At 39.5% G+C, this 25,433-nt stretch overlaps 1 protein-coding gene across 7 annotated transcripts in view; it reads left to right on the top strand.

Moving 5' to 3' along the window:
• The window catches only part of PTBP3 (polypyrimidine tract binding protein 3), a 61,049-nt gene extending 49,509 nt beyond the window's left edge, over positions 1-11,540 (top strand). For all 7 annotated transcript variants that reach the window (XM_061632343.1, XM_061632325.1, XM_061632364.1 and 4 more), the window contains 6 exons: positions 597-736; positions 1,069-1,102; positions 2,100-2,192; positions 2,891-3,107; positions 4,408-4,485; positions 5,724-11,540. In XM_061632343.1, coding sequence (XP_061488327.1) covers positions 597-736; positions 1,069-1,102; positions 2,100-2,192; positions 2,891-3,107; positions 4,408-4,485; positions 5,724-5,856 — 695 coding nt within the window. In that variant the 3' untranslated portion in view covers positions 5,857-11,540. The remainder of the gene's footprint in view (positions 1-596; positions 737-1,068; positions 1,103-2,099; positions 2,193-2,890; positions 3,108-4,407; positions 4,486-5,723) is intronic.
• The last annotated feature ends 13,893 nt before the right edge of the window (positions 11,541-25,433 follow it).

Below are 25,433 nucleotides of genomic sequence, written 5' to 3'. Positions count from 1 at the left end.
CCTTTTTAGTATATTTAAAACTTGTCTGTTTTTTGCTAATTGATTAAATGGGCATTGGAGTACATGAAGGTGCTAGCACTCTAATTGTGTATATGTAGGCCATGATATTGTAAAAACATGTCTATAGTTTCAACAGTGTATTTTCTCCTTTTCTGTACCTAGTTCTAATTAGAGAGGTCAGGGCATTTGGTCATTCATCTGTCGTAGGACAGGAAAACACTTTTGACATGTTAAGGTGAATCATGTGGTGGAGCTGTTTTATTTGTATGTATATTTAACTGCTACCAGGAAGCATGAGATCTGAAAATCAATGTATTGAAAGGAATCTTATCTCATCAAAAATTGAGAGGTCATAAGACTGGGACAGTACAGTTTGATTTTGTCTTACCAATGTTGTTATTTATTTGCCTTATCAAAGATTTATTTGTACCATTTTAACCAAGTGGGGAACAATAAATTGCAGAGCCTTTTCTTATTTATGACACATCTATTGTTTAGTGTTCCAATCTGAATTTGTGTATTAAAATGAGAGATAAAAATTGCACTGCCACATGCATCTTCTAAAATGTTTTATGGAACTATTTTGACTTTTTTAGGTCTGTCAGTCTCAGCTGTTCCCAGTGCACTTGGTCCTCTTGCAATCACCACTTCTGCTATGACTGGGCGAATGGCTATCCCAGGAGTTACTGGAATGCCTGGAAATTCTGTTTTGCTTGTTAGCAATCTCAATCCTGATGTAAGACTGATATATAGTAGTCCAGTTATGATGTAAACACAGTAATAAAAGCCACGGCACTTAAACCAAAATCTGAACTAGAAATTGAATAATAACCAGTATTAACAATTAAAAATATAACTGAAATAACATATTGTGAATTTTATTAGAACAAATTTTGGGGCAGAGGGTATTTGAAGTCATTTTACTTCAGAATAGCACTAATATTCTAATTCACAATATTACATACTAATGCTCTGACTGTCTGTCAAGGTTGCCCTAAGATAATTGGGGTAGCTCTTCTTTTTTAATACGTTACTCTTTAAAAAACTTGTCTTTGTGATTTTATGCAGGCAATCACACCAGATGGACTGTTTATTCTGTTTGGTAAGTTGGTTTGTGTACAAAATAAAATCAAAATAATAAAGTTACTATCTGAGGGACTGATTCTTCATATTGTATTGGTTTGTGTTTCTTAAAATTCTGCTGAGTCGTCTGCATGTGGCAATTAACTGCAAGCTGGAAGTAGTTGCATCTTTGAACAGATGCTTTTTTTAGCCCGAGGGCCACATTCCCTTCTGGACAACCTTCTGAGGGCCACATGCCAATGATGGCAAGCACCAGAGGCAAAAATAGGCAGAGCAAGGAATGTAAATTTTACCATTGTACAGACAGGTAATTTCTACATACACTAGCACATCGCTCTCTATCCTCCATCCAGACAGACAAGAGGCATTATCAGAGTTTATTTATTTATTTATTCATTATTTGATTTATATCCCGTCCTTCCTTCAGCAGGAGCCCAAGGACATATTCCAGCTGTGCAAAAACATTTGGGGTGCAAAGTAAGGCCCCTAAGGAGAATGGTCTGAGGAGGGGTGTGGCTTAGGGGAGAGCTCTGAGGGCCAGATAGATAGGGCTAGAGGGTCACATTTTGCCCCAGGGCCTGAGGTTGCCTGTTGCTGTCTTACCATTTACTGGGGAGATAGGCTATTTTAATTGGATATGTCTACAGTTTTCATACACACGCTTTTCAATATTCTTTGCTAGTTCTTGCTGCATTCTCAGCTGTGTTCAGCACAAACACTGATAATCAAATGCATGTTATTTGCTTCTTATGCTGATACTGGGCCAAGTAAACAATTACCTCAGGACAGATTCATTATTGTTGAGCTTACGATAGAACAAACTCTGGATCTATGAAATCATATGGAAGGTGTATGCATTTAGCTCCCTAGTAATTTTTGTACAATGTCAGGCTTTATTTCTAATAAGCTTTACCGCTTCCTAATTTTAATATGTTTTCTTTGAAACTATCCCTAGCATACTTGAATGAACTTGGTGGCTAAGGTAGATTGAAAAAATACTTGTTTTGCTTTTGCAGGTGTGTATGGTGATGTCCATCGTGTAAAAATCATGTTTAATAAGAAGGAAAATGCCTTAGTTCAGATGGCAGATGCAACCCAAGCCCAACTAGGTAACATTAATGTCAATAGTTATTGAAATTTCAGAGCAATATACTTGATCCCTGTTGTAGAAGTTGTGATAGTGTTCGCTCCTGTTACGTTAAGGTGCCACAGTTTTCAGGATAGTTCTTGTATCCAGCTAAGCCGTTAGGTAGAATCCAGTGAGGGCAGTTCTGCTCACAGGAACAACTTTTGATCTAGTGGATTCTAACTTTTGATCTAGTGGATTCTTTACAGAAGGGGAGGGGAGGAGATTTTAGCTGGTCCCCTGTGCCATCTTCTGCACTGTTCTAGAGGGTACCCAAATCCTGTGGAGCATGTTTTCAGGAGGAAGGAGTCATTGAAGGAACCTCCCTTCCCGCTTTCATTACACGTATCCATTGAACAAAAATCTTTTCTGCAAGCCAAAGGGCACAATTAGATTCAACCCATTTAATTTTCCACAATTAATTTGAAAGATATGTTCAGAAAGACTGTAGCAGAAAACCTGTTTCACCGACAGTAAATATATGGCAGAGTAGCTATATTACCATGTGCTTTCAGAACCTTTTGACAATCTGAAACATTTGAAACATGCAAACCATAACTGAGAATAAAGCTACATTGAAATGTGCTTACTTTCACTAGCTGATTTTTGAAACAAAAGTTAGGGAAGCACAGTCAATGGAACAACCTTTATCTGTTCTCTTTATTTTCTTAAATATTTTAGCCATGAATCACTTAAATGGACAAAAACTATATGGAAAGGTGCTGCGTGTTACACTCTCAAAGCATCTGACAGTACAACTTCCTCGTGAGGGACAAGAGGACCAGGGTTTGACTAAGGACTATAGTAATAGCCCTTTGCATCGCTTTAAGAAACCTGGCTCAAAGAACTTCCAAAATATCTTCCCACCATCTGCCACTCTGCACCTCTCCAACATTCCGTAAGTATTTAAATATGAGCAGGGCTGGCCCTAGTGACTTCCTCCTTGGCAGTAAAATTACAATAATGATGATGATAATAACAACTTAAATAACAATTTGCTGCTCTTTCATGACATCTGAACTCACCTGCCTAACTGTAGGGCTTGCCCCAGACATGAACAGCTAAATACAGTGCCTTGCAAAAGTAATCAGGCCCCTGACCAATGCTCTTATATTACTGAGTTACAAATGGTACATTGTAATTTCGTTCTGTATGTTATTTTATTTTGAAACACTGAAACTCAAAATCAGTTATTGTAAGGTGACGTTGGTTTTGTTGGGAAACGTTTGTAACAAACATAAACTGAAACATGTTGCTTGCATAAGTATTCACACACACCCTTAATATTTGGTAAAGCCACCTTTTGCTGCAATAACAGCTTTCAGCCTTTTGGGGTAGGTATGTACCAGCTTTGCACAGAGTGTCAGAAGGATTTTGGCCCATTTGGCAGATTCGCTCCAGGTCTTTCAGGTGGGTTGGATGTAACTTGTGGACTACAATTTTCAATGGAGTGAATTTTCAAAGGAGCTAGGAGATGCCCTGTTCCCCTCACAGAGCTTCAATCAGAGCGGTTGACTGTTAAACCACTTTGGCCACTGGAGCTCTGTGAGGGGAATAACAGTCTCCTCTCAGCACCCTTCACAAACTATAGTTCCCAGGATTCTTTGGGGGAAGCCATGACTGTCTGAAGTGAAATAAAGGTCTGGTGTGGGTGTGGCCCCCTGATTAGGCTAGCCAAGCAGCTGTGAGCCTGGTTTTAGAACACTGACAGTTGGTTCTTACTGAGCATGCCCAGCCCTATCATACTAAATTTCTTAAATTAATTAAAAATCAGCCAGGCATTTTTTTAACTTGTAAACTGCAGAAGATGAAGGTCAGTGTATGGGGCAAGGTCAGGAATAGGATTATAGGTACTCTGAACATGGCTGATTTTTAATGAATTTCAACAAATTATGAGCTCTGACAAAAAAAGGCCAAAAGGATCTGTTTTTCCCCCTCTCTTTTTATACTTTGAACTCTTGATTCTCTGTGCCTGTTTTGTGTATCGCCATGAAAATTTAGAAGGTTGTTAAGAGTTCAGACCTATAAGTTTTGTAAGGTTTTGTTTTGAAATGAGATTATGGGAAGCATCAGAAAGGCATGGGGAATGTTTTCAATTTAACATTGCAGAATGCGAAAAATCCATGCTGACTATCGTATACAGCTGCTCTCGTGGCTGTATAATATTTTAGCTAACTGGGGACTTTAATCTGTTACAGACCTTCTGTCACGGTTGATGACCTGAAGAATCTTTTTGCTGGTACTGGATGTGTTGTGAAAGCCTTCAAATTCTTTCCGTAAGTTTCCACTGTAAATTAGTAAAATAATGCAAGGAACTTGTCAATTACATACTCATGGATGGGAAATGAAGAATAATATGAAATCAAAAAAATGTTGAAAGAGAATCTAGAAAAAATGTAATTATATGAACTTGCACAACTGAAACATGTTGTTGTTCTTACACCTAATTTCCTATGAAAAAGGTTAAGAGAAGCTGGGAACCTATAGCTGGAAGTCTGTGCTTAACATTTTGCAAGAAGTAAGGCTTTGACAGACTGACATGGAAGGGAATGGGATATTATCCAGCTGGTAACTCAGCTTCTTGGTATTCCTCTCTTGAGATGAAGGCTGGATAAAATACCAGCATGAAATGCCTACAAACTATACTGGGGTTGGTAACCTGTCACCCACAAAGACCTTCAGTAGTGCCCCAAGCAGGTAGCCCATAATCTGAGCTTTCATTTAAAAAAAGTCTCTGCCTCTCCTAGAAAGGAAGTTTTGTAGCAAAATGTGCAGATACCCTTCTAAGCAGTTTATGTGAAATGAGCCAGCCTGCCTGCTCCTGCCAGTGAGTGAAGTTAGAGCTGTGATTGATAAGTGGGTTGTTTGGACACCAGACAGTAGGAATATCTTGGGTTCTAAAGAGCTGCTCTTCCTTTTATTCCACTTTTCCTGCTCCTGACTTTTTCCCCCTTGTCCTTGGAGTTTCCATACTTTGCCCTTCTTTTTTCCTTAGCAACCAGATTGTATCTTTCCTGCATTATAGTACAATGGTATATATGTCTACTCAGAAGTAAGTCTTTGTGTTTAATGGGGCTTATATCTGGATTACTGGGTACAGGATGGCAGCCTAGTGTTTGGTTTAGGGTTGGCATTCGGGGAAAACAGGGTTCTTGTGCCTTTAACAGCTGCATGGCAGGCAGAAATGCAACAGGTCAAGCCTTGTCTAGTATGGAAATGCAGTTATGGGAAAATCTTCACAACGACTTACTTTCTAATTTTGCATTATGCCATACCCGCATGGCAGCCATTTTGTGACTAGTGCTTCTAGCATTTTAAAATTTGAAATGTATCCTCTGGTCCAAAAAGACTGGTGATCCCTGGACTATATCATGCCAAACTGTGTGTTTGAACTTACTTTGTGATCCAATTTCGCTGATTATCCAGACACTCTGTCCTGTATATGCTTTCATTTAAGATTTTGGGAAGCAAAGAACTGTTGATATGGCTTAACTACTTCTTGTTTCACTTTTAGAAAAGACCGCAAAATGGCTCTCATTCAGTTGGGCTCTATGGAAGAAGCAATCCAGGCTCTTATTGAGCTTCATAATCATGACCTTGGAGAAAACCATCACCTCAGAGTTTCCTTCTCCAAATCTACAATCTGACACTTCTGTGACCTTTTTCTTTTTAAGACTCTGCCCACAATTACCAGTAAAATTCAAACCAGTGACTGGAGTAGCCAAAACCAACGCTGCGTCCTTAAACCATTAAATTTGTGTGGTTCATGTATATTTCTATACACATTAATGAATCAAGGGATGATATTTTCATATTTACTTCTGTTTAAATGGCTAATAGCCCTCCACATTTTTTCTGTAATATTTAATAATGCAACACTTTCACTAGAAGCCCCTTTTTCTTTTCTTTTTTTCCTTTCCTTTTTTTAATGATTTCAGGAACATAATTGGTTATTATTCCAAAACAATGTTACACAACATTTCTGTGCCCCATTAAACTATATTATCAAAATGTTTCCAAATAGACATAGTGGATGACTTTAAACACTAATCATGTGGAATGTTGGGAGGAGGTCTGTGACCAATTAGGCAATATTTTAATCAGTAACTGTTGAAAATATTGGAAGAAAGGCAGTGCCTTCCTTGTCCACAGAGTAAAATAAAAATATTCAAATAAATAGTATAATTGACACAGGTAAATTATTTTAATGTGATCTTAGTGACATTTTAAACTAGGTATTAAATCATGGTGTGAGAGATTACTAGATTTTATTACTGTGAAATGCTGTGTAATAAGAGTTTTGAAAAAATGAAAGAAATATGTCCTGATTTCATGTTTTGTACATTTCTTTCAGAAAAAATGTTTACACTCTTAAGGAAAAAAATTCAGGTCTGTCATATGGTTTGACAAATTTTTAGAAAGGTTATTTTTGGTAAGGTCTTGTTTAAAAATATAAAATTAAACCTCAAGGGTTTTTTGTACCACTATAATCTCTAATACTTAAATCACAATTACTGTGTATTTACTTAATTTCTTATGTGCCTTATTATGTGCTTATAATGATACAATAGTTTAGAGTTTTATCTGAAGTATCTTTAAACTTGTATTGTGGCTTGGTGAGATTTTTTTCTTTGTCCTAGTTTTTAAATGCTTGGTGATTTTAAAAATGTTTTAATAAGTAATAGTCAAATCAGATTTTTGGTGCTTTGGTACAGGAATGGTTAGGGGACTGAAGATAACTCAGTGAACATCCTTATAGGCCTCTTCACAATATTTTGGGGGTTACAGTTGTGTGACACCACTGTTGGGTTTTAAAGAATGTTCTCCAGTTTCTGCATGGTATCTAACCTGTTGAGCCATTGGCTCTTTGAGAATATTTTGCCTCAGGATTCCTTTTCACCCAACAGTTTGCTGTACTAAATGTGGACTGGCTTTCCTTCATAAATATCACAACTTCAATACTGAATGTTTGCTCCTCTTTGGTGAGGAAGATGAAATGCAATCTTACTTTTTTGTGTGAGAAATATAGGTATACACAAGTTATTTCTATGATTGTAAAACAATGTTTTTAGAAGTGTCTCAAGATGTTATGTCTACTGAAATTTTTCATTGTTTTGTAAGGTAGTCCTCTCAAGTAAAAGGGTTATTAATCCTTAAATTGTGTTGAAGATGTACACAAAGACTTAAGAAATGAAAAGGAGTGTAATGATTTGTAGCGCTCATTCTGTCTTTGGGTTTTTAGTAAGTCAAATTGTTCTGTGAATATCGGCTGCTGTTCAGCAAAAAGAATTCCATAACTTTAGATCTAGCTCAAAGCTTTCTTTAAAATGGTAACTTGGTAACTTATCTTTGACATGTAAGCTTCTTAGTAACATCTCTGTAGCAGTGAGACCCTAGAGTTCAGCTGGCTGAAAACAGTATTTTTAAAAGCCTAGTGTACCAAGTTTAACAATGCAATTTAATTGGTCCATAATTCCGGTATGACACTTGAGCCTAAATGTGTCTCTTTTATTCCATTGAACCATGACTTCAAGTAGAGCATGTTCAAGATGACAGCCTACTTAGTTGTATAAATTAAATAGCTTTTTGGATTAGAATCCCAATCAATATGCCTCCTCTTTAGAATAACTTACTAAGTTACCTTTTAAACTTGGTCACCATACGTTTAATGCTGCTACAAAGGGGAATGTTGTTGGAGTTGATGAATGTAACTGAAGCAGGAAAAAACCAAGTTCTGAGAATGAGCATTAGCATGTATAATATCAAGGGTGGAGTGTGTGTGTGTGCATGTGTGGTGTGTGAACTATCTTATATGTATGCTGATACACATTGCAAGCATTTAATTTATTGATTTAACTAATCTAAAAAACAAAAATAACTTCATAGTGTTTAACAGATAAATAAATGGTTAACTTAACATGAAAGACAGCTGCACAATCCTTAGAAAACGCCCTTTCTAAAATAATTGTAGTGATAAGTAGTCATTTCTTGGCTACTTTGAGTTGTAGGGCATACATGCTGGCAAACCTTTTTTGAAAATTTATTTTGGATATACTCATTCTGTGTAGTCTCGTCATAATTATGTTGTCTTCTGTATAAATCATCTTTGTTGTAGTGCATGTGTGTTCAACGTTAGGGTTGATTTCATTTTGAAATTATTTTTCCATGAGGTGCAAATATGAGAAATGGCAGTACACACTTGGTTTGCATTTTAAACAGTAATTCTATTTACAGTAATAGTAATCTTGTTTTTCCCCTCCCCATCAAAACAAAAACCACTTAGTAATAAGCTCTACAATGCAACATCTTTAATTGGGATTAACACAAAGATGACTTAACCATTTCTTGCCCTTTTATTCCTTTGCTGCAGAATGCTATCATTGGGTCTCTCATCAATTAGATCTACAGTGAGTGTCCTGAAAAATTAAGGATTTAAGAGGACATGGTTATTGGGTAAAATCCATCTGTGCAAAAATCTTTGACAAGCCCTTTAGTGTAGAATAACCAGTTTTCTAGACTAATTGATCTTTGCTAGCATTCATTTTATGAACTGAATGTTTTATTCACCTTTGAGGATGAAGTGATTGAGATTTAAAACTATGTGGCTCTTGCTTTCAATGTGAATGCTGTTCATACCACAATCTCCTGTGTCAGGCATTTCTGTAACTTGTAGAGTGTGGATTATGCATATAGGGCTGTAGCCAATGAAGTCTTTGAATATGTTGGCTTTTTATCAAATTAAATATATTTGCTTATTATGCAGCCTCAGCCAAGGTCCCCTTTTAGTATACTGGGTTAAGGGAACATTTTCTCAAGTGAGGCTTTGCATTTTAGTAAATAAAAGCTTCTACTCATTGTACGAAAGAAATGCTCACAAATGAAATTAAGGAACATGTAACACACCAGAGCCAAAGTGGTTTCAAAAATAAACAAGTCTAAGGCTCACTGGTGTTGCAAAATGGTATTGGCACTTACATAACTGAGTAGTGCCTACAGTTGCCTATAATTCTAAAAGCTAAGGCTGGAGTCCAGTACACGCTTACCTGGAAGTAAGTCCCACTGAACCTTATGGAGCTTACTTCTGAGTAGACATGTATTGGATTGTAGCCTAAGCCGCTATAGCTTTCACACTGAAAAACAAACTGCTGCTAGCTTTGGATACAAACTGGAAGGTGAAATTTCCCCCCAAAAAACTGACTCGGGAAGGTCAGAGTGCATTTTTATGCAGGCATAGCTACAGGCCCTTCAAGGGTCCTTATGTCTTGGACTCTTTGCTTGTTAGCCCTACTAGTAATTTGGGGAAGGTGGATTTCTAATCTCTAATGAAAGGTTTGATTGCACCATTAATCAACTAAGTCCTTGTGGACATTTTTACAAGTTACAGAACTTCAAAGAAACATTCTTTTTAAGTCTTGCCCAAACTTGGTTGCCTTTCATGTTTCCCACCAGTTGCACTATTTTTGTGCTTGAAAGATTTCTTGAGGGCTTTTTGTGCCTATATATATATATATCTAAATGTAGCCTTGAGTTGTTCGTGTGACACTTCTTTTTCCCCAGACTGAGAGACTGTGCAGTGGAATCTTGTTGCCCTAAAATAAAGCACAGCATGTGAATTTTGCAATCTCCCCACTACACAGTTAACTATGACTATCATAACTATGATATCTGTATATGGGCTTTCTTCTGGGAATGACAAACCTGAGATGTGCCCTTTCAGTCTTCATCCTGTTATATGTAGTATGTACTGCTATTTTCAGAGGAGAGGGGCTGAGCAGTTTACTGTATTAAAGCCATTTTTATTTGCCTTGACTTTTTTGTAGACTGGTAACTTCGAACAAAACTGCCAGATTTAAACAGTTGTACTGAAAACTGTTGCACAGAGATTTTCTTGAAGCAAACTAACTCCTAATTGTCTTTGCAAAGATCTGTCTGTGGTATATGAGACTGTTCTTAATTTTTAAATCAAATCTTAACAATTAGGAATTATTTGAAGAAATATAAAACTTCTAAAACTTAATTTCAGGGTTTTTACGAAGAAGAAAATATTATGGGACCAAAGTTTATGTGCCTTCAGTAGACTTGTGTAATTTTTTTTGCTATCTGTCAGTCTTTAGAATCAGTACTCTTGTTTTCAAAAAATGTGTATTTATATAGTAAAAAGAAAAAACCAAATGACCCATGAACTGTCCATATATGCAGTCAGTTGCTGTTTTGTTTGGGTTTATTATCCCTTTGCTTTCTACCATTATAACATGAATCATGCTGCACCACACAGGAATCCATGTTCAACTCTAGACATCTGGCTTGTGGTTGTCACAGTAGCTTGTAACTGGGGAAACAATAAAACAACAAGGATCCTTGTGTCCAGAAATCCTCAATTATAAATTAAGAGTGCATGCTTTGGTAGAATTTTCAATTCTTGGATCTATGTGCAGTATTAGGAATGATAGTGAAATATCTAACCAGCTATGTACTTAGATTCATCTCTTACCATGTTTTGATTCTTTTCCAAATTCATTCTCTGGTTCCTCAAAATAATTCATCCCACTCTCAAAATACAGTTGCTGACCAAGCAAATTGTTGCATCAGATTGTCACCTCATTGCAATGACCAAAGATTGTCTGCTCTGGTTTTACTGTGACATCTTGCCAGTTTTCTCTCGCTGTCTGTCTCTCTCAAACTATTTTTCCTGAAGGACTCGGTGTAAAGTGGCCTTTTATATGAATGTTGTTGGTGAATGAACTACTTAATGGAAAATTAGATTTTTTTAAAAAAATGTGAACCAAATGTAATGGCATAAGGCAAGGGGCTAATGGATACTGAGTACTGTATTAAGAGAAAAAATGGTGCACAATTACAAGAGTCAAACATTCTCTATTCATGTCTTCACAACTCCCTTTTTAAGTTTGTAAAAAATACTCTAACACAAGAAAATGCTGTAAATATTTATAACAACATTTTTTACCTGTCAAAAAAGGTTTTTGGGAACAAGTATAAAATGGTTTTTATATTTAAAAAAAACATCAATTATCTTGTATATTTTGATAAGTAACAGTACCAGCTTTCATTTGTTAAGCAGCTTGTGGCATTGGAAGGGGAAAGGGATTCCATGTTGTTGAGATGACTTGATGTTATAAATGCAAAGAAGAAATATTAAAGAAACCTATTTTCTAACTGCGTAGTGCATGGTTAATTTGAACTTCTGTACACTGCCGTATATTCCATTTCTTTTAAGTTTTTGTGTATTTGCTGATTATTACTTGAGTATCTATACTTAACTCTTTTTCTAACAACTCTAGTTGTAGCATGCCTCTTAATAAATGTCATGACATCTGTACTCTCAATTTTTTCTGCGTTCTCGTCTGTTACTTTGGGTTTCCCCTCCTCTGATTGTAAAGCTAATGTCTGTCTCTTTTTTTGTGTTCCTTTCTTCTGTTGGCCATCTACACTTGCTCTCTCTGGATTGTGTTTGAAGTTTACACAATTACATTTTCACTTAGCATATGATGTAAGTAACATTGCATAATTTTAAACAGACAAGAGATTGCCTCAGTTTCTAATGCACTGGCAAAACAATCCTTAAAGAGTCATATCAAATGAAGTCATTGCACAAGTGGCAAGACTTCCACTTGTGCAATAGAACTTTCCCTCTCTTCCCCCCTCATCTCAAATCTGCTCTGGAGGCTTGAGGAAAACTGGGGAAGTGCAAGATGCGTAAGGGAGGGAAGTCCCATTACATGAGCAGAAGTTGTTTGCTCGTCCAGTGACTTCATTGGATGCAACCCAGTTACCAACAACTGCTTGAGCTTCAAGTTTTTGCACAAGTCCTCTTGTGTAGTTGTCCCGTTCACATACACGTTTATTTAAGTGTGCTTAACAGGCTACGGAGAAATTGTTACATGGTACAGCTATAGCCTAGTTCAGTAACTATGCAGTCTTTGGCTGTTGTGTGCAACCTTTCCTTCCCCCCCCCCAATTCAAACTGAGAAACCTTTATGACAAATCAGCATCTCTTTGCTTCCCCCCCCCCAAAAAAAAATTCTGGTGTATTTTTTAAAAGCTTTACCCACCACAAGTTTGCACTCAAGCAGATTGTCTCCATCTCCAACTTCGTTTGATTTGAGATTGTGAGGGAAATGGACAAAGATAGAATGCTACACATAAAGGTAGGTTGATACTTTCAGTAGGGTGCTAGTCTGTGTTATGGGGGAATTGCCATGCAGCAAAACTGAAGGCAGCTGCTGCTCCAAGACGCAAGAGTGTTATGCTGGTGAGAAGAAACTAGTTATTTTCATAAATAGCCTGCAGAAAACTGGACTGGTACGTGTTGCAGATTGTTTCCTGATGTTGGTTGTCTCTGGTTTATTTTTACTTCAGTATTTTGCTTCAGGTACATAAGTGTCCAAGGCTTTTACTAACATCTCACTAAGAGGGGGCGCGCGGATAATGTTAATGTGGACAATGTTAATTTTTGTAGCACCTATAAACATGGTTCTTTACAAAGAAAAGGTATGACAGGCCCGGTCTACAATATGTGTCACTGTCCTCCTTACTGGCCATTTCTCCACCTCATTGCATCGTAGGTTTTTTGTTTTTTCATCTTTAAAGTGGAGCTTCTGCTTCTCCACATATCTCATTACTGATGCTAACTATTCTGATGTTTGTTAGCATAAACCACTTTTTGCATACTATATCATAGTTCTTACTAGGATGCATGTAGGTGTAATTGTACATATCTAGCAATAGTATGTGTCTAGAAATACACAGATTTGTACAGAGGGACAAGCTGAAATACAAAGTAATTTAGCCACGGACACTGGAACAGACATCTCTCTTTATAGTTAAATCTATTTTAAATCTTTCATCTATTGCTTAGACCTCTAAAGTACAATTTTCTTAACAGAAAATTCCATTTTTTTTAGTAAATGCAGAAATTAGTCACTACAGTGGCTTGTTCTTAGTCAATCGTCAAAAGTGCTCCCATCTGCCATGCAGGAATTACAGTGCTTTTTATGACCGTCAAACATCTTCAACCCATTTGTGTAGCATCTATTTCTGTCAACTTTCATCAAAAATATAAAACACATATTGGAACTACTGCAACCCTCAGAACCAAGATAAAACATTGTCATGTAGTCATCTGCTACAGTTGCTCATATAACTAAAATCTTTTGCTGCATCATTCACCATGACTCTTCCACAACATTTTAAAGTTTAGAACCTAGAGGTACAAACACATGCCTACGGAATTGCACTACCTTACTTTGCCTACTTTTACTTATCTAAAACAATTTGTCTACTGCTTAATTGTCAGAACCTCTAAGCAGTTCACATGCCCTACCTTTCTAAGATGCATAAATTACATGTCAGTTCACTTCAATTAAAGTCACAAATTGAAAGTATATCAAATTCAGCAAGGACAGTCACAACAGTTTTCCCCACTATAATTAACTCTGCATTTTGCTGGCTTGTAAAGACTTTATTTTGTCAGATTATCAAACATAGAGACATTGGAACCTCATGAGGCATAGTGTTCCATAATATTGGTACAGCCACCAAGAATGTTGTATTTCTTGTCCCAATCAACCTCTCCCACCATTGGCAGGATACAGACAAGGCCTTCCCACAAGATTTTGATGAGTGGACCTGCTGATACAGAAAGTGGCATCCTGGACCCAAGTCTTGAAAATGTTAAGAAAAAACATACTGAATTGTGCCCAGAAAGAAATTGGAAGCCAGTACAGACACTGTAAGGCAGGTGTTACTTGATCTCATGGGTGAGCATCCGTTGACAACATTGCAAGATTCTGGACCAACTGAAGCTTTTGGATATTTTCCAAAGGTATCCCTATGTAGAGTGCATTGCAGTAATCTAGTCCAGATGTAGCTAGAGCATATTTTACTGTAGTTGGGTCAGACCTCAGAAATGGGCACAAACAACTGGTACACCAGCCTAAAGGGTGCAAAGACACTTCTGGCATCCCCCAGGCATCTAGAAATACCCCAAACGCCACACCGTATTGTTCAGGAGGACTACCACACCATCAAAACCAAGTTGAATCCCTATTCCTGGTCAGGGTCACCTCTGTCTTGTCTAGGTTAAGCTGCAGTTTAGGAATCCAAATTCTGTCCATTGCAACCTCAAGGCACCAATTCAGGACATCAACAGCTTCCTTGGTATTAGATGACAAGAATAGAACTGTGTCATAATGTTGATTCACTAATAGGCAAAAATCTTGCGGTTTAAGAATGTACCTATAGCCCACAGCTATTCTATCAAACTTTAAAAAGCGGGGAGATTGGGCAGCTATAGTGAATGCACCAGGGGAGCAGGAGACCTGAACTCCTCTCTGAGATATTGTAAAAAGGTAAAGGTGTCCCCGCACTTACAGTGCGAGTTGTTTCCAACTCTTAGGGCGATGTCTTGCAACGTTTACTAGGCAGACCGTATATATGGGGTGGGATTGCCAGTTCCGTCCCCGGCCTTTCTTTACACCCCAGCATATGCCGGGTACTCATTTTACTGACCACGGATGAATGGAAGGCTGAGTGGACCTCAACCCCTTTTACTGGAGATTTGACTTCCTCCTTTCGTTGGAATCGAACTCCGGCCATGAGCAGAGCTTTGGCTGCGTTACCGCCGCTTACCACTCTGCGCCACAGAGGATCTTTGAGATATTGTACTGCCCTACAAATTGGTCAAAATGCAAACACCATTTGGGTTGGTCTTTCACAGTCCAATCCACTTGCTGTGTAGCTTGGAAGAACTTGGTAACGTGCCTCTGAGCATATGGTGAGTGGTGGCAACACTTGTCATCTCGAAAGACAGAGAATTATATTTTTGTATGTTTGCTGGTGTTCTTCTTACTTTGCTTCTTTCCTGTGTTATTAATGTTGCTACAGAGAATCTACACTAGAAAATTTTATTTCATTATCATCCCGGAAATCTCTGTCAAATTTATTTTTATTAATTCCAAAGCCTTTTTATTGGTCAGTGTCATATGACGGTGAAGACAGCCTTCTGTGTTTCAAATTGGAGGTTATGTTCTATTTCTATTTTGGGTGCATTAACAGTGGAATCTGGACCTGCAGTTTGATGAAAAATCAGACTGATTCCAATATGTTGCTCCTTCAGCAATAACTCTAGCTGTTGGAAAAAAGAGGATGCATGTTTTCAGCCTGCTATGCTTAAACCACTTCATTTAAGGCAAGGTTGGCACAGTCAATTAAAAACATAGAGCACACCTAGCATTTTGCTAGAATATATTTCACCTCCCACTGTTTTATCTTGTGCAAATTGAGACACTCCTGAGGTCCACTGGAGACTATTCTGCAGAAGTCAGTGCCATTATTCCAAAATTATGTTTGGAGTTTTTTCTAGTATAAATTTTGCAAAGTGTTGCTGTACTTCACATATTCACAGAAATAGAAACAAAAGAAAATGATTTCCTATAGAAAACTTCACTAAAATTGCAAAGGAAATCAAACATATTCAAAGTGACCATCTGAACTATATCAACTGTCTTAATAATGCTGCTTCCTCCCTGCTAAAACAAGATCAGCACAGCACATGTCTTCTTTCTATTCTTTGGGCTGATTGCAGGTGTTGCCACCACTCACCATATGCTCAGAGGCACATGTTACCTAATTCTTCCAAGCTACACAGGAAGTGGATTGGACTGAGAAAGACCAAATTGTGTTTGCATTTTGACCAATTTGTAGGGCAGTCCAATATCTCAGAGAGGAGTTCAGGTCTCCTGCTGCCCTGGTGCATTCACTATAGCTGCCCAATTTGCCTGCTTTTTAAAGTTTGATAAAAAATAGCTGTGGACTGTAGGTACATTCTTAAACCGCAAGGTTTTTTGCCTATTAGTGAATTTCCCTGCTTTTTAATCTGGGAGGTAAGAAATGGGATCCTGTGCAAGTTTGCTGAGAATGAATGGATCATTTGCATGCTTATTGAGTTCAATGGAAATTACTCCCCTGCAGTCATGCTTAGGATAGGTGAAACTGACCACAGAGGATGGGGAGGGGAGGAGGGGGAGGGGGGGGGAGGGGAGGAGGGGGAGGGGGGGGGAGGGGAGGAAAGGAAAGGAAATGCAGAGGGGAGGACTGGGATGGGAGCAGGCAGGATGGGGAGGGGAGAAGGACAGGTTTGATCATTTGCATGTTTATTAAATTCAGTGCGATTTACTCCCATGCAATCATGCTTAGGATAGCTAAAAGTGACTGGGGGGGAGGGCTGGAGTGGGCAGGGGAGGAGGAAGGGAGAGGAGAGGGGAAAAGCAGGTCTGATCATTTGCATGCTTATTTTCAGTAATCTTGGTTAGGATAGGAAAAACTGACCATGGGGGAGGAGTGGGGGAGTGGGAAGGAGCGTATTGGAGGGGGGGCAAAGGAAGGGGGAGGGGAGGGCAGGTTTGATCATTTGCATGCTTATAGAGTTCAATGGTATTTACTTTCATGCAATCATGTTTAAGATAGGTAAAACTGACCATGGGGAGGAGGAAGGGGAGGGGGAGGGGAGGAAGGGGAAAGGGGATTGGAAGGAGATGGGGAGGGAGGGGCAAAGGAAGGGGGAGGGAAGGGGCAAGAGGAGCAGATAGGAGGGAGGAGAAGGGAGGGTGGGTTTGATCATTTGCATATTTTTTTAGTTCAATGGGATGTATTTCTATGCAATCATGTTTGAAAATGAAAATGGACTGCTTTCAAGTCAATCCCCACCTATGGCGACCCTTTGAATAGGGTTTTCATGGTAAACGGTATTCAGAGGTGATTTCATCATTGCGTTCCTCTGAGGCTGAGAGGCAGTGACTGGCCCAAGGTCACCCAGTCAGCTTCATGGCTGTGTGGGGATTCGAACCCTGGTCTCCCAGGTCATAGCCCAACACTGACCCAGGGAAGGGGCAGGGAGTGGGAGGGGAGGAGATTGGGTGGGTGGGCACTGGGCAGAAGGGAAGCCCCTTTCCTTTCCAAAAGGAAAACATTGTAAAAGGAATCATTCTTTTTCAGGCTTTCCCCCACCTTTTTATTCTACAGCAGACACATGTAGCCTCCTACCAAATTTAAACCAAAGCTTTCCCTGGCCACATCCACACCAGGCCTTTATTTCACTTTGGACAGTCATGGCTTCTCGCAAAGAATCCTGGGAAGTGTAGTTAGTGAAGGGTGCTGAGAGTTGCTAGGAGACGCCCTGTTCCCCTCACAGACCTTTAATCAGAGTGGCTGACTGTTAAACCATTCTCTCAGGGGAATAGGAGTCTCGTAGCACCCTTCACAAACTACACTTCCCAGGATTCTTTGAGGGAAGCCATGACTGTCTCATATGAAATCAAAGTCTGGTGTGGCCCCCTGATTAGCTAAGCTCAGCAGCTGTGAGGCTTTTAGAACTCTGACAGTTGGTTCTTACTGAGCATGCTCCACATTATCAGTGGGTTCCAGCCAAAATTTATTAAATTAATTAAAAACCAGCCAGGCATTTTTTCAACTTTTCAACTACAAAAGATGAAGGTCAGACTATGGGGCAAGGTCAGTATTAGGATTACAGGTACTCTGTGAATATGGCTGATTTTTAATGAATTTCAACAGATTATGAGAACTCTCAGAGAAAAAAGTCCAAAAGGGCTCTGAGGTTTTTTTCTCTCTTTTTACACTTTGAACTGTTTATTCTCTGTGACTGTTTTGTATATCGCCATGAAAATTGACAGGGTTGTTAAGCAAGCGTTTCTGAGTTCAGGACTATATGTTTTGTAAGGTTTTGTTTTGAAATGAGCTTATGGGAAGCCTCAGAATGGCATGGGGGTATTTTCAATTCAACATTGAGGAATGTGAAAAATCCCCACTGGCTACAGTATACAGCCACTCTCGTGGCTGTATAATGACAATCCACTCCAACTCCTCAGTGCTCCTATATAGATGTTAACATCAAACCCTTAGGGACACTACACTAGTGGCCAATGTGTCCAGCTAGAGTCCTCTCAGCCTCACCTGACCATAATCCTTGAGGAAGAAACAGCCACCGTGTAAACCAAGGGTTGCTTGGAACCGCTTAACTAGCAATACTCTGAAATCACGGTATAATCAACTAAATTCACATGTGGCCTGTACCAGGTCTTTTTTACAATTACAGTGGTGGTTCTTACTTTTGCAAGTGACTTGAGATTAGTCTGAAGTCCCAGAATCTTCTGAAAAAAGCTTCCTGAGACTCTAAAAGGTAAGATAATTCTGTGCCACAACTGCTTTTAAAATATATTTGACCATTAGATGGATTTATAAGTGAGGGCTTTGTAGCAAAATGTTGCAGTGTGGAGTTCCAGTCATTCCATTTAATTCTTCCCTTCCCAACAGTCAGGATTCCCTGCCCACTGAGCATGCTCAGTCTTCATTGGCTTGTTTTGGGTTTTCAGGGATTTGAGGTGTACCTGTTATAAGGGCACTTGTGTGCCATCCCAGCAACATTAAAATATTGGATCTCCCCATTGATATCTATGGGCAGCTCATTGTTCTGTTCCTGGGGACATTTTAAAATAGTTTGCCAGTGTGAAACATGAAATGACCTGGTTCTCTCCTCACTTTTTGTGAGCTGTCCATGTGCCGTCTTCTTCTGCCCTTCTTTTCCACTCCAACCCACTTTTCCATTATTCTTGTAACAGTCAACTTTATGTGTACATTGAGCATGCTCGGACCTCGTTTGTTTTTTGGAGTATTCCCCCTTCCCTTAGGGTGTTTTTCCTTTTAATTAAAAAATAGTATTTATGCAAACCCCAAATCTGCTGATTCCTTCCTGTTATACATGGCTGTTGCCATTTTGGCTACCTAAGTAATGGCACTTGAATAACTGATATTGTAAGGTGATGATTTAGGGCTACCTTAAAATGCTTCTCTTCCAAGGTTCCAAATGCTACTGCTATGCTGTAGAGATATGAAAGAACCTTGAGTGATTCCCTTTAAATGGTTTTATTCAGTGCAGTGTGAATTTTCCATTCTACTTTTTCAACAGCCTAGGGTGCAAAATATCAACAGGAAACAGTAACCATGCCTGCTTCTTTATCTTTATTCTCAGTAGTTTCAAACGGTTCTTTCTGCTTTATCTCCAAACTGCCCCACCCAACTAAAAGGGTGAACATCTAAAGCTAGATGCTGTGGCCAATGTATTCATAAAGAGGTATTTCATAGGAACATCAACCCCAAAGGCCCATCTAGTCCAGCATTCTGTTCTCACAGTGGCCAACCCACGTACCAATGGGAAACCCACAAGCAAGGCATTAGCACTGTCCTGTTTGATCCTCAGCAAGTGGCATTCAGAGGCACAGTCTGCCTCAGATACTAGAAGCATTATATAGCCATCATGACTACTAGCGATTGATAGCTTTATTCTCCATGAATTTGTCTACTCTCTTTTTAAACCCTTTGAATTTGGCATCACTACATCTTGATGTGCGAAAAAGTACTACCTAATTGATCTATGTATTGGACATGGGGAAGGGAGACTAAAGTTCAAATTGCCATCCAGCCATAAAGCTCAGTGGGTAACTTTGAGTCAGCCAAGGAATCTTAGTCTAACCTACAGCACAGGCTTGGTAGGATAAAAGCGGGGAGGAGAGAGGGAGAGCTTGGAGATCTGGAGTCTTGCTAGAGCATGGTGTTTCCAACTGTTGGACTCCTGCACACAGAACATCTTGGGAAAAATTAAAGTTGCAAGAAAAAAGGCTGTGAAAAAACTAAGTGCACAACAGTGCAATAATTGCATAGGGTTCCTCACTGTAGCTGCAGTGATTCAGCCATAGCATCCTGTTTTGAAAAACTTAGGCAATGGTCATGTGTAGGGCTTGTTTACATGGGACCCAAGATCCACATTAAAAATGCTGCTTTTTCCATCGTGATTGATTTTGACAGTTCACATACTTCCGCCCTTGCTATGTTTTTCTTTGTAGCATTCACATGCGTGTGCGTTTATTGCTATCAGTGTTTCCTTGTTGCCACACCCACACATTAGCATGTTAACTGTGGAGGCGGGGAAGGGGCAGGCTTTTGGGCGCTTATAAATTACCCCAGCGGCGGGGAGAGATCCAGCTTTGGGGGGGGAGCAGAGGGATGCTACGAGGCAGAACAACACACACACACACACACACACGGTAGACATAAACAACAACACCAAAACCACAGCTCCGAGGAAGGAATTTTACGAGCTCCAGCCCTGCTACCCTCAGGGAGTTGTTGGTGTCGCTGCAGAAGAGAGAGAATGAAGAGGTGGGGAATGTGGTTTTGTTTACAGGAGCGGAGATGGAAATGTATTGGGGGGAAAGCAGGAGAAAGGAAGGCGAGAGCAACCAGAAGTTGCTTCGTCAAGGGCAGGAAACAAAATGACACCCAGAGACAGTTAAAGGGGCAGAGAAAAGGGAGGATCTAATGGCAAAGAAACTGTGCAGCCAAAAAAAAGGCGCTTAAAAGGTAATACAAGGTAGAAGCAGGTGTGGATTTTAAAAGCAATTTTGGGTTTTTGTCACATCCATTTAATCTGGAGTTAAAGGCAAAAGCAGTAGAATGCACACGCGTTGGCTAAAACGTCAAGTAAACGGTCCAAATTAAAAGGATCTGCAAAAAGCACCAGATGCAGATTTTTTTGGCATGTAAACAGGCCCGTAGATGCTGATTTAACTTCATAACTTGTGACCAAAGCTCTTGCAAGTCCTTTTGAGGGTCAAGGCTAAAATTGAAAGAATGGTGAACTGCCATTTTCCCTTTTATCAGCACCTGTGTTGAGAGGAATTTTCTCTAAATCAGTAACTTCTAGTTGCATGCCAGGGTATACTAATGTACTATAAGAAAAATTAAGCCAAAATATTGGATGCCTTCACCATTTGCAGTAGGAACTCTCCCTTTTACAATGACCACCCATTCACTGACTCCTGTAAAGGCAGTGACTGGATAAGTAGGCCTGGCTAACTGGACAAAAGATTGCAGCGGGATGACAGGAGGCAATAATAACTGGACTGTTCTGAAGTTACAAGTAGGGCGCAAGCCCATAGTTATGAGAATGGCTGTGAAAATACAAGCAAGAGTGAAGTGTGACTTACATTTTAGTCCCAACAAAAACCTGTTCCCTCGGTAGTTAAATTTGGGAAGCAAATGCTCTGTGGGTTGCTATTGTCTGATTTGAGTGATGCTTCTGTTCCTTGAACCTTTACAAACACATGGAAAAGACTGTTGCCTGATAATTATCTCCCCCCTGTGAGCCTATTGAAGGTTAAGCAGCTCTCTTCACCTGCAAGGCCCCCTCATTCCAAGGCAATGTGCATGCCAGAGTAAAACAAAATGTTTGCAGCAAGGCGATCCCTGGCCTCTGGTGTATCTAAGTTAGAGTGCCATGACAAAGAATTTCCCCCTCCCGTCTGATTTTCTGGTGGTTGCATATTTTTGGCACTGAATGTTATCAGATCTTGAACCAAAACCTAATATTAGAGAAAAGGAAACCGAGTAAACAAAGACAAAATGTTGATACTTATTTCATTTATTTATTAAAGAAAGTTAAGCAACACCCAATGCCCCCATGTGAAAACGTAATTGCCCCCTTAGATTCAAAACCTGGTTACACCACCTTTAGCAGCAATGACTTTAGAACACTTCCTGTAGTTCGTGATCAGTCTCTCACAGTGCTGTGGTGGAACTTTGGCCCACTCCTCCATGCAGAACTGCTTTAACTCTGACATTTGTGGGTTTTCGAGCATGAACTGTTCCTTTCAGGTCCTGCCACAACATCTCAATGGGGTTTAGGTCTGGACTTTGACTAGCCCATTCAAAACTAAATTTCTTGTTTTTCAGCAAGATGTAGACGTGCTTATGTGTTTGGGATCATTGTCTTGCTGCATGACCCAGCTGTACTTCAGCTGACGGATGGATAGCCTGACATTCTCCTGTAGAATTCCCCGATTCAAAGCAGAATTCATGGTTTGTTCAATCATGGCAAGTTGTCCAGGTCCTGATCCAGCAAAGCATCCCCAAACCATGGCACTGCCACCACCATGCTTGACCATTGGTATAAGATTCTTCATGTGTAATGCAGTGTTTGGTTTTTGCCAGACATAACGGAGCCATGTCCCCTACAAAGTTCCATCTTTGACTCATCTGTCCATAGAACATAGTTCCAGAACTCTTGAGGATCATCCAGGTGCTTTTTGGCAAACTCTAGATGAGCATTCATGTTCTTCTTAGTGAGCAGTGGTTTCCACCTTGCTACTCTGCCAGTGTCCTTCTGATGGTGGAGTCATGAACACTGACCTTACCTGAGGCAAGAGAGGCCTGCAGATCCCTGGATGATGATCTAGGGTCCTTCGTGACTTCCTGGATGATTTTACACCTTCGTCTTGGAGGGATTTTGGCAGGACAGCCACTCCTGGGAAGATTCACTACTGTCCCAAACCTTTTCCATTTGGTCAATATGACTCTGACTGTGGTTCAGTGGAGCGTCAGAGCCTTAGAAATAGCTTTGTAACCCTTTCTAGACTGATATTCACCAAGAACTGTTTTCCAGAGACGTTCAGGAATTTATTTGGATTATTTATTTATTTATTTATTAAATTTATTAGTTGCCCATCTGGCTGGCTGTCCAGCCACTCTGGGCAACGTACAAAATAAGAACATACATACGTTAAAACATTAACAATCTCAACAGTAATAATAAAACGTAACCCGCCCCAAAAGCCTGCCTGAAGAGCCATCATGGCATGATGTGGCTTTGGAACCTGTGTGCTGGCAACTTAAATCTGATGGCAAGGGCCACAGTTAGTCAGCTTTATGTTGGGCAGGACTGGCCCTAATAATCCCTTTTATTGGGTTGAGTTAACTAGGGGGGCAATTACTTTTTCACATGGGGCACTGGGTGTTGCTTAACTTGAATAAATAAATGAAAAGTATCAAAATTTTGTATTGTTCGTTCACTCCAGTTCCCTTTTCTCTAATATTAGGTTTTGGTTCAAGATCTGATAACTCAGTGCCAAAAATAGGCAACCATGCAGAAAATCAGACAAGGGGCAAATACTTTTTCACAGCACAGTAGGTACATAGAGTAATTTGCATATTTAACATGATTTATTTTGCTACTCATGGGGTGGAACAATTTACTATGCAAGGCACTGAAGTTTTGCCCTATCACAGCTACAAATCTGCTTCCAGCTTTGTTTCTGCCTTGTACAAAATATCAATATAGGTGACAATCACCTTTTTAATAAACAGAGGACCCAAACTAAGACTTCTCATCCCTTGAGGTGTTTCCAATCATACAGCCCACCTTTAAATAATATTATCCAAGAAGCATGGAACCAAACAGATTAAATGGATTCTCTCACAAGGCAGACCTCAGAAATAAGCAAGGAAAATCTTTGAAGAAAAATGGCACATACACCATGCATTCATACAAGAAACACATTCTCACTAATACATTGTCCTAACTTAGATGTTGAAGCCATTGTTTTAGCTAATAAAACACAAAGCAAGCCCGTAGCAAATACAAGCATACTTCTATAGCACCATCATAATATCCAACTATTGGAGTCGTGTATAAGCACATAATTTATAGAAGTTAAAGAATCATATTCAAATTGTTGTCATCCACACTTTTAGGGTATGCTACTACTACAGTGACATTTGTAACAGGACAGATGTATGCTTGTCACCCTTCAGCAATCTTGATGGAGGGCCCTACTTTTAACCCTCAACCTTGTTAATTAATCTAGAGAAGCCTTTTGCAACCTTTGGGTCCCCAGATGTTGCTGGACTACAATTCCCATCAGCCTCAGCCAGCATGGCCAATGTTCAGGAATTATGGGAACTGAAGTCCAGCAACATCTGGGTACCCAAAGGTTGGGAAAGGCATGTGTTTGGATTAAGAGTTTTTTTTTAATGCAGAGTATACCTATAAACTTAAACAGGCGTTATATATTCTAGTAGTAGAGCAGTATAGTACTTGATGTAAATTTGCCTTCTCATTAAGACAGCAAACTTTTTTCATCAGTATTTCAGAGGGATGAAAGACTACAGTCTCCTGAGGGCAATACTACAAATTATCTGAAGATAAGTAGTACTCATGACATTCAATTAATATATGAGGGTGGCCATGTGGATATATATAAGGAACAGTGCTGAATAGAATTGGATTTCAAGACGGACAAAACATTGTATTTTGTTTTTGGCATTCTGTTCCCAATAAGATATTATGTGCTGTGTTGTTGAAAAAATTCAAAGTGCAAAGACCTGTCTGGACAATATAGTTTTCAAAAGATGTCTGAAAGAAAAGAGAGATGGTTTCTGTCAAACCCCTACAGGTAGGGAGTTCCACAGGGCAAGACCTGTCACACTAAAGGCTTGGTCCCTAGTGAAGATCAACCCCATGCTCAGAGGCATGGGGAACCAGCAAAAGTGCCCCATCAGAAGATCTCAGTGATCAAAGTGGGGCATAAGAAATCAGACAGTCCTTAAGGTACTTTGAGTCCAAGTTGTTTAGGGCTTTGTGAATTAACACAAGTACCTTGAACCTGGCCCAGTAGCAAATTGGCAACCAGTGCAGCTCTCTCAGCAGTGTACTAATATGTCAGTAATCTGCTCCTGTGAGCATTCTGGCCTCTGCATTCTGCCGTAGCTTCTGGACCAGATACAAAGACAGCTCCACATAAAGAGCATTACAGCAAACTGTTTCTTATCAGGAAATCCATATATCTGCTGTAGGAAGTCACATGTATGGAGTGTAAGGCCTGTATTTGGCCTAGCCAGTCATCCTGGAGGATTATCCCATACCGAACCATTGACTTAATTGGCACATACTATAATGCTAAACCATGGTTTATTAAACCATGGCCAATTATGTGCCAACCCTGCCCAATGGCTTAACAATAGTTTGTTTACTGCCAACAAAGCATGATCTGAAGCCATGGTTTGTTGTTGGCTTTCAAACCTTGTTTCAAATATGGCTTAGCAGTATGTGTGAACTTAGCACCCTTCCTTCATAGTTTCTTTGGCCACCTCACTGCAGGGTGCAGACACTCTACAATGTATGAACCAAGAGCAACTAGAAAAAAACCCATGCTTTCAAGAAATAAGCCACAGCTTGTTTGATTGTCTGAGGGACAGCTCAAAGTATTATTTATTTATTTGATTTATATCCCACCCTTCCTCCCAGCAGCAAACAAAAGCACTAAAAACACTTTAAAACATTATGAAAACAGACTTTAAA

Source organism: Rhineura floridana, chromosome 1, assembly GCF_030035675.1.
Source record: "Rhineura floridana isolate rRhiFlo1 chromosome 1, rRhiFlo1.hap2, whole genome shotgun sequence".
Taxonomy (NCBI): domain Eukaryota; kingdom Metazoa; phylum Chordata; class Lepidosauria; order Squamata; family Rhineuridae; genus Rhineura; species Rhineura floridana.
Note: the sequence above shows the minus strand (reverse complement) of the source record. Positions and strands in the feature narration are given on the sequence as shown.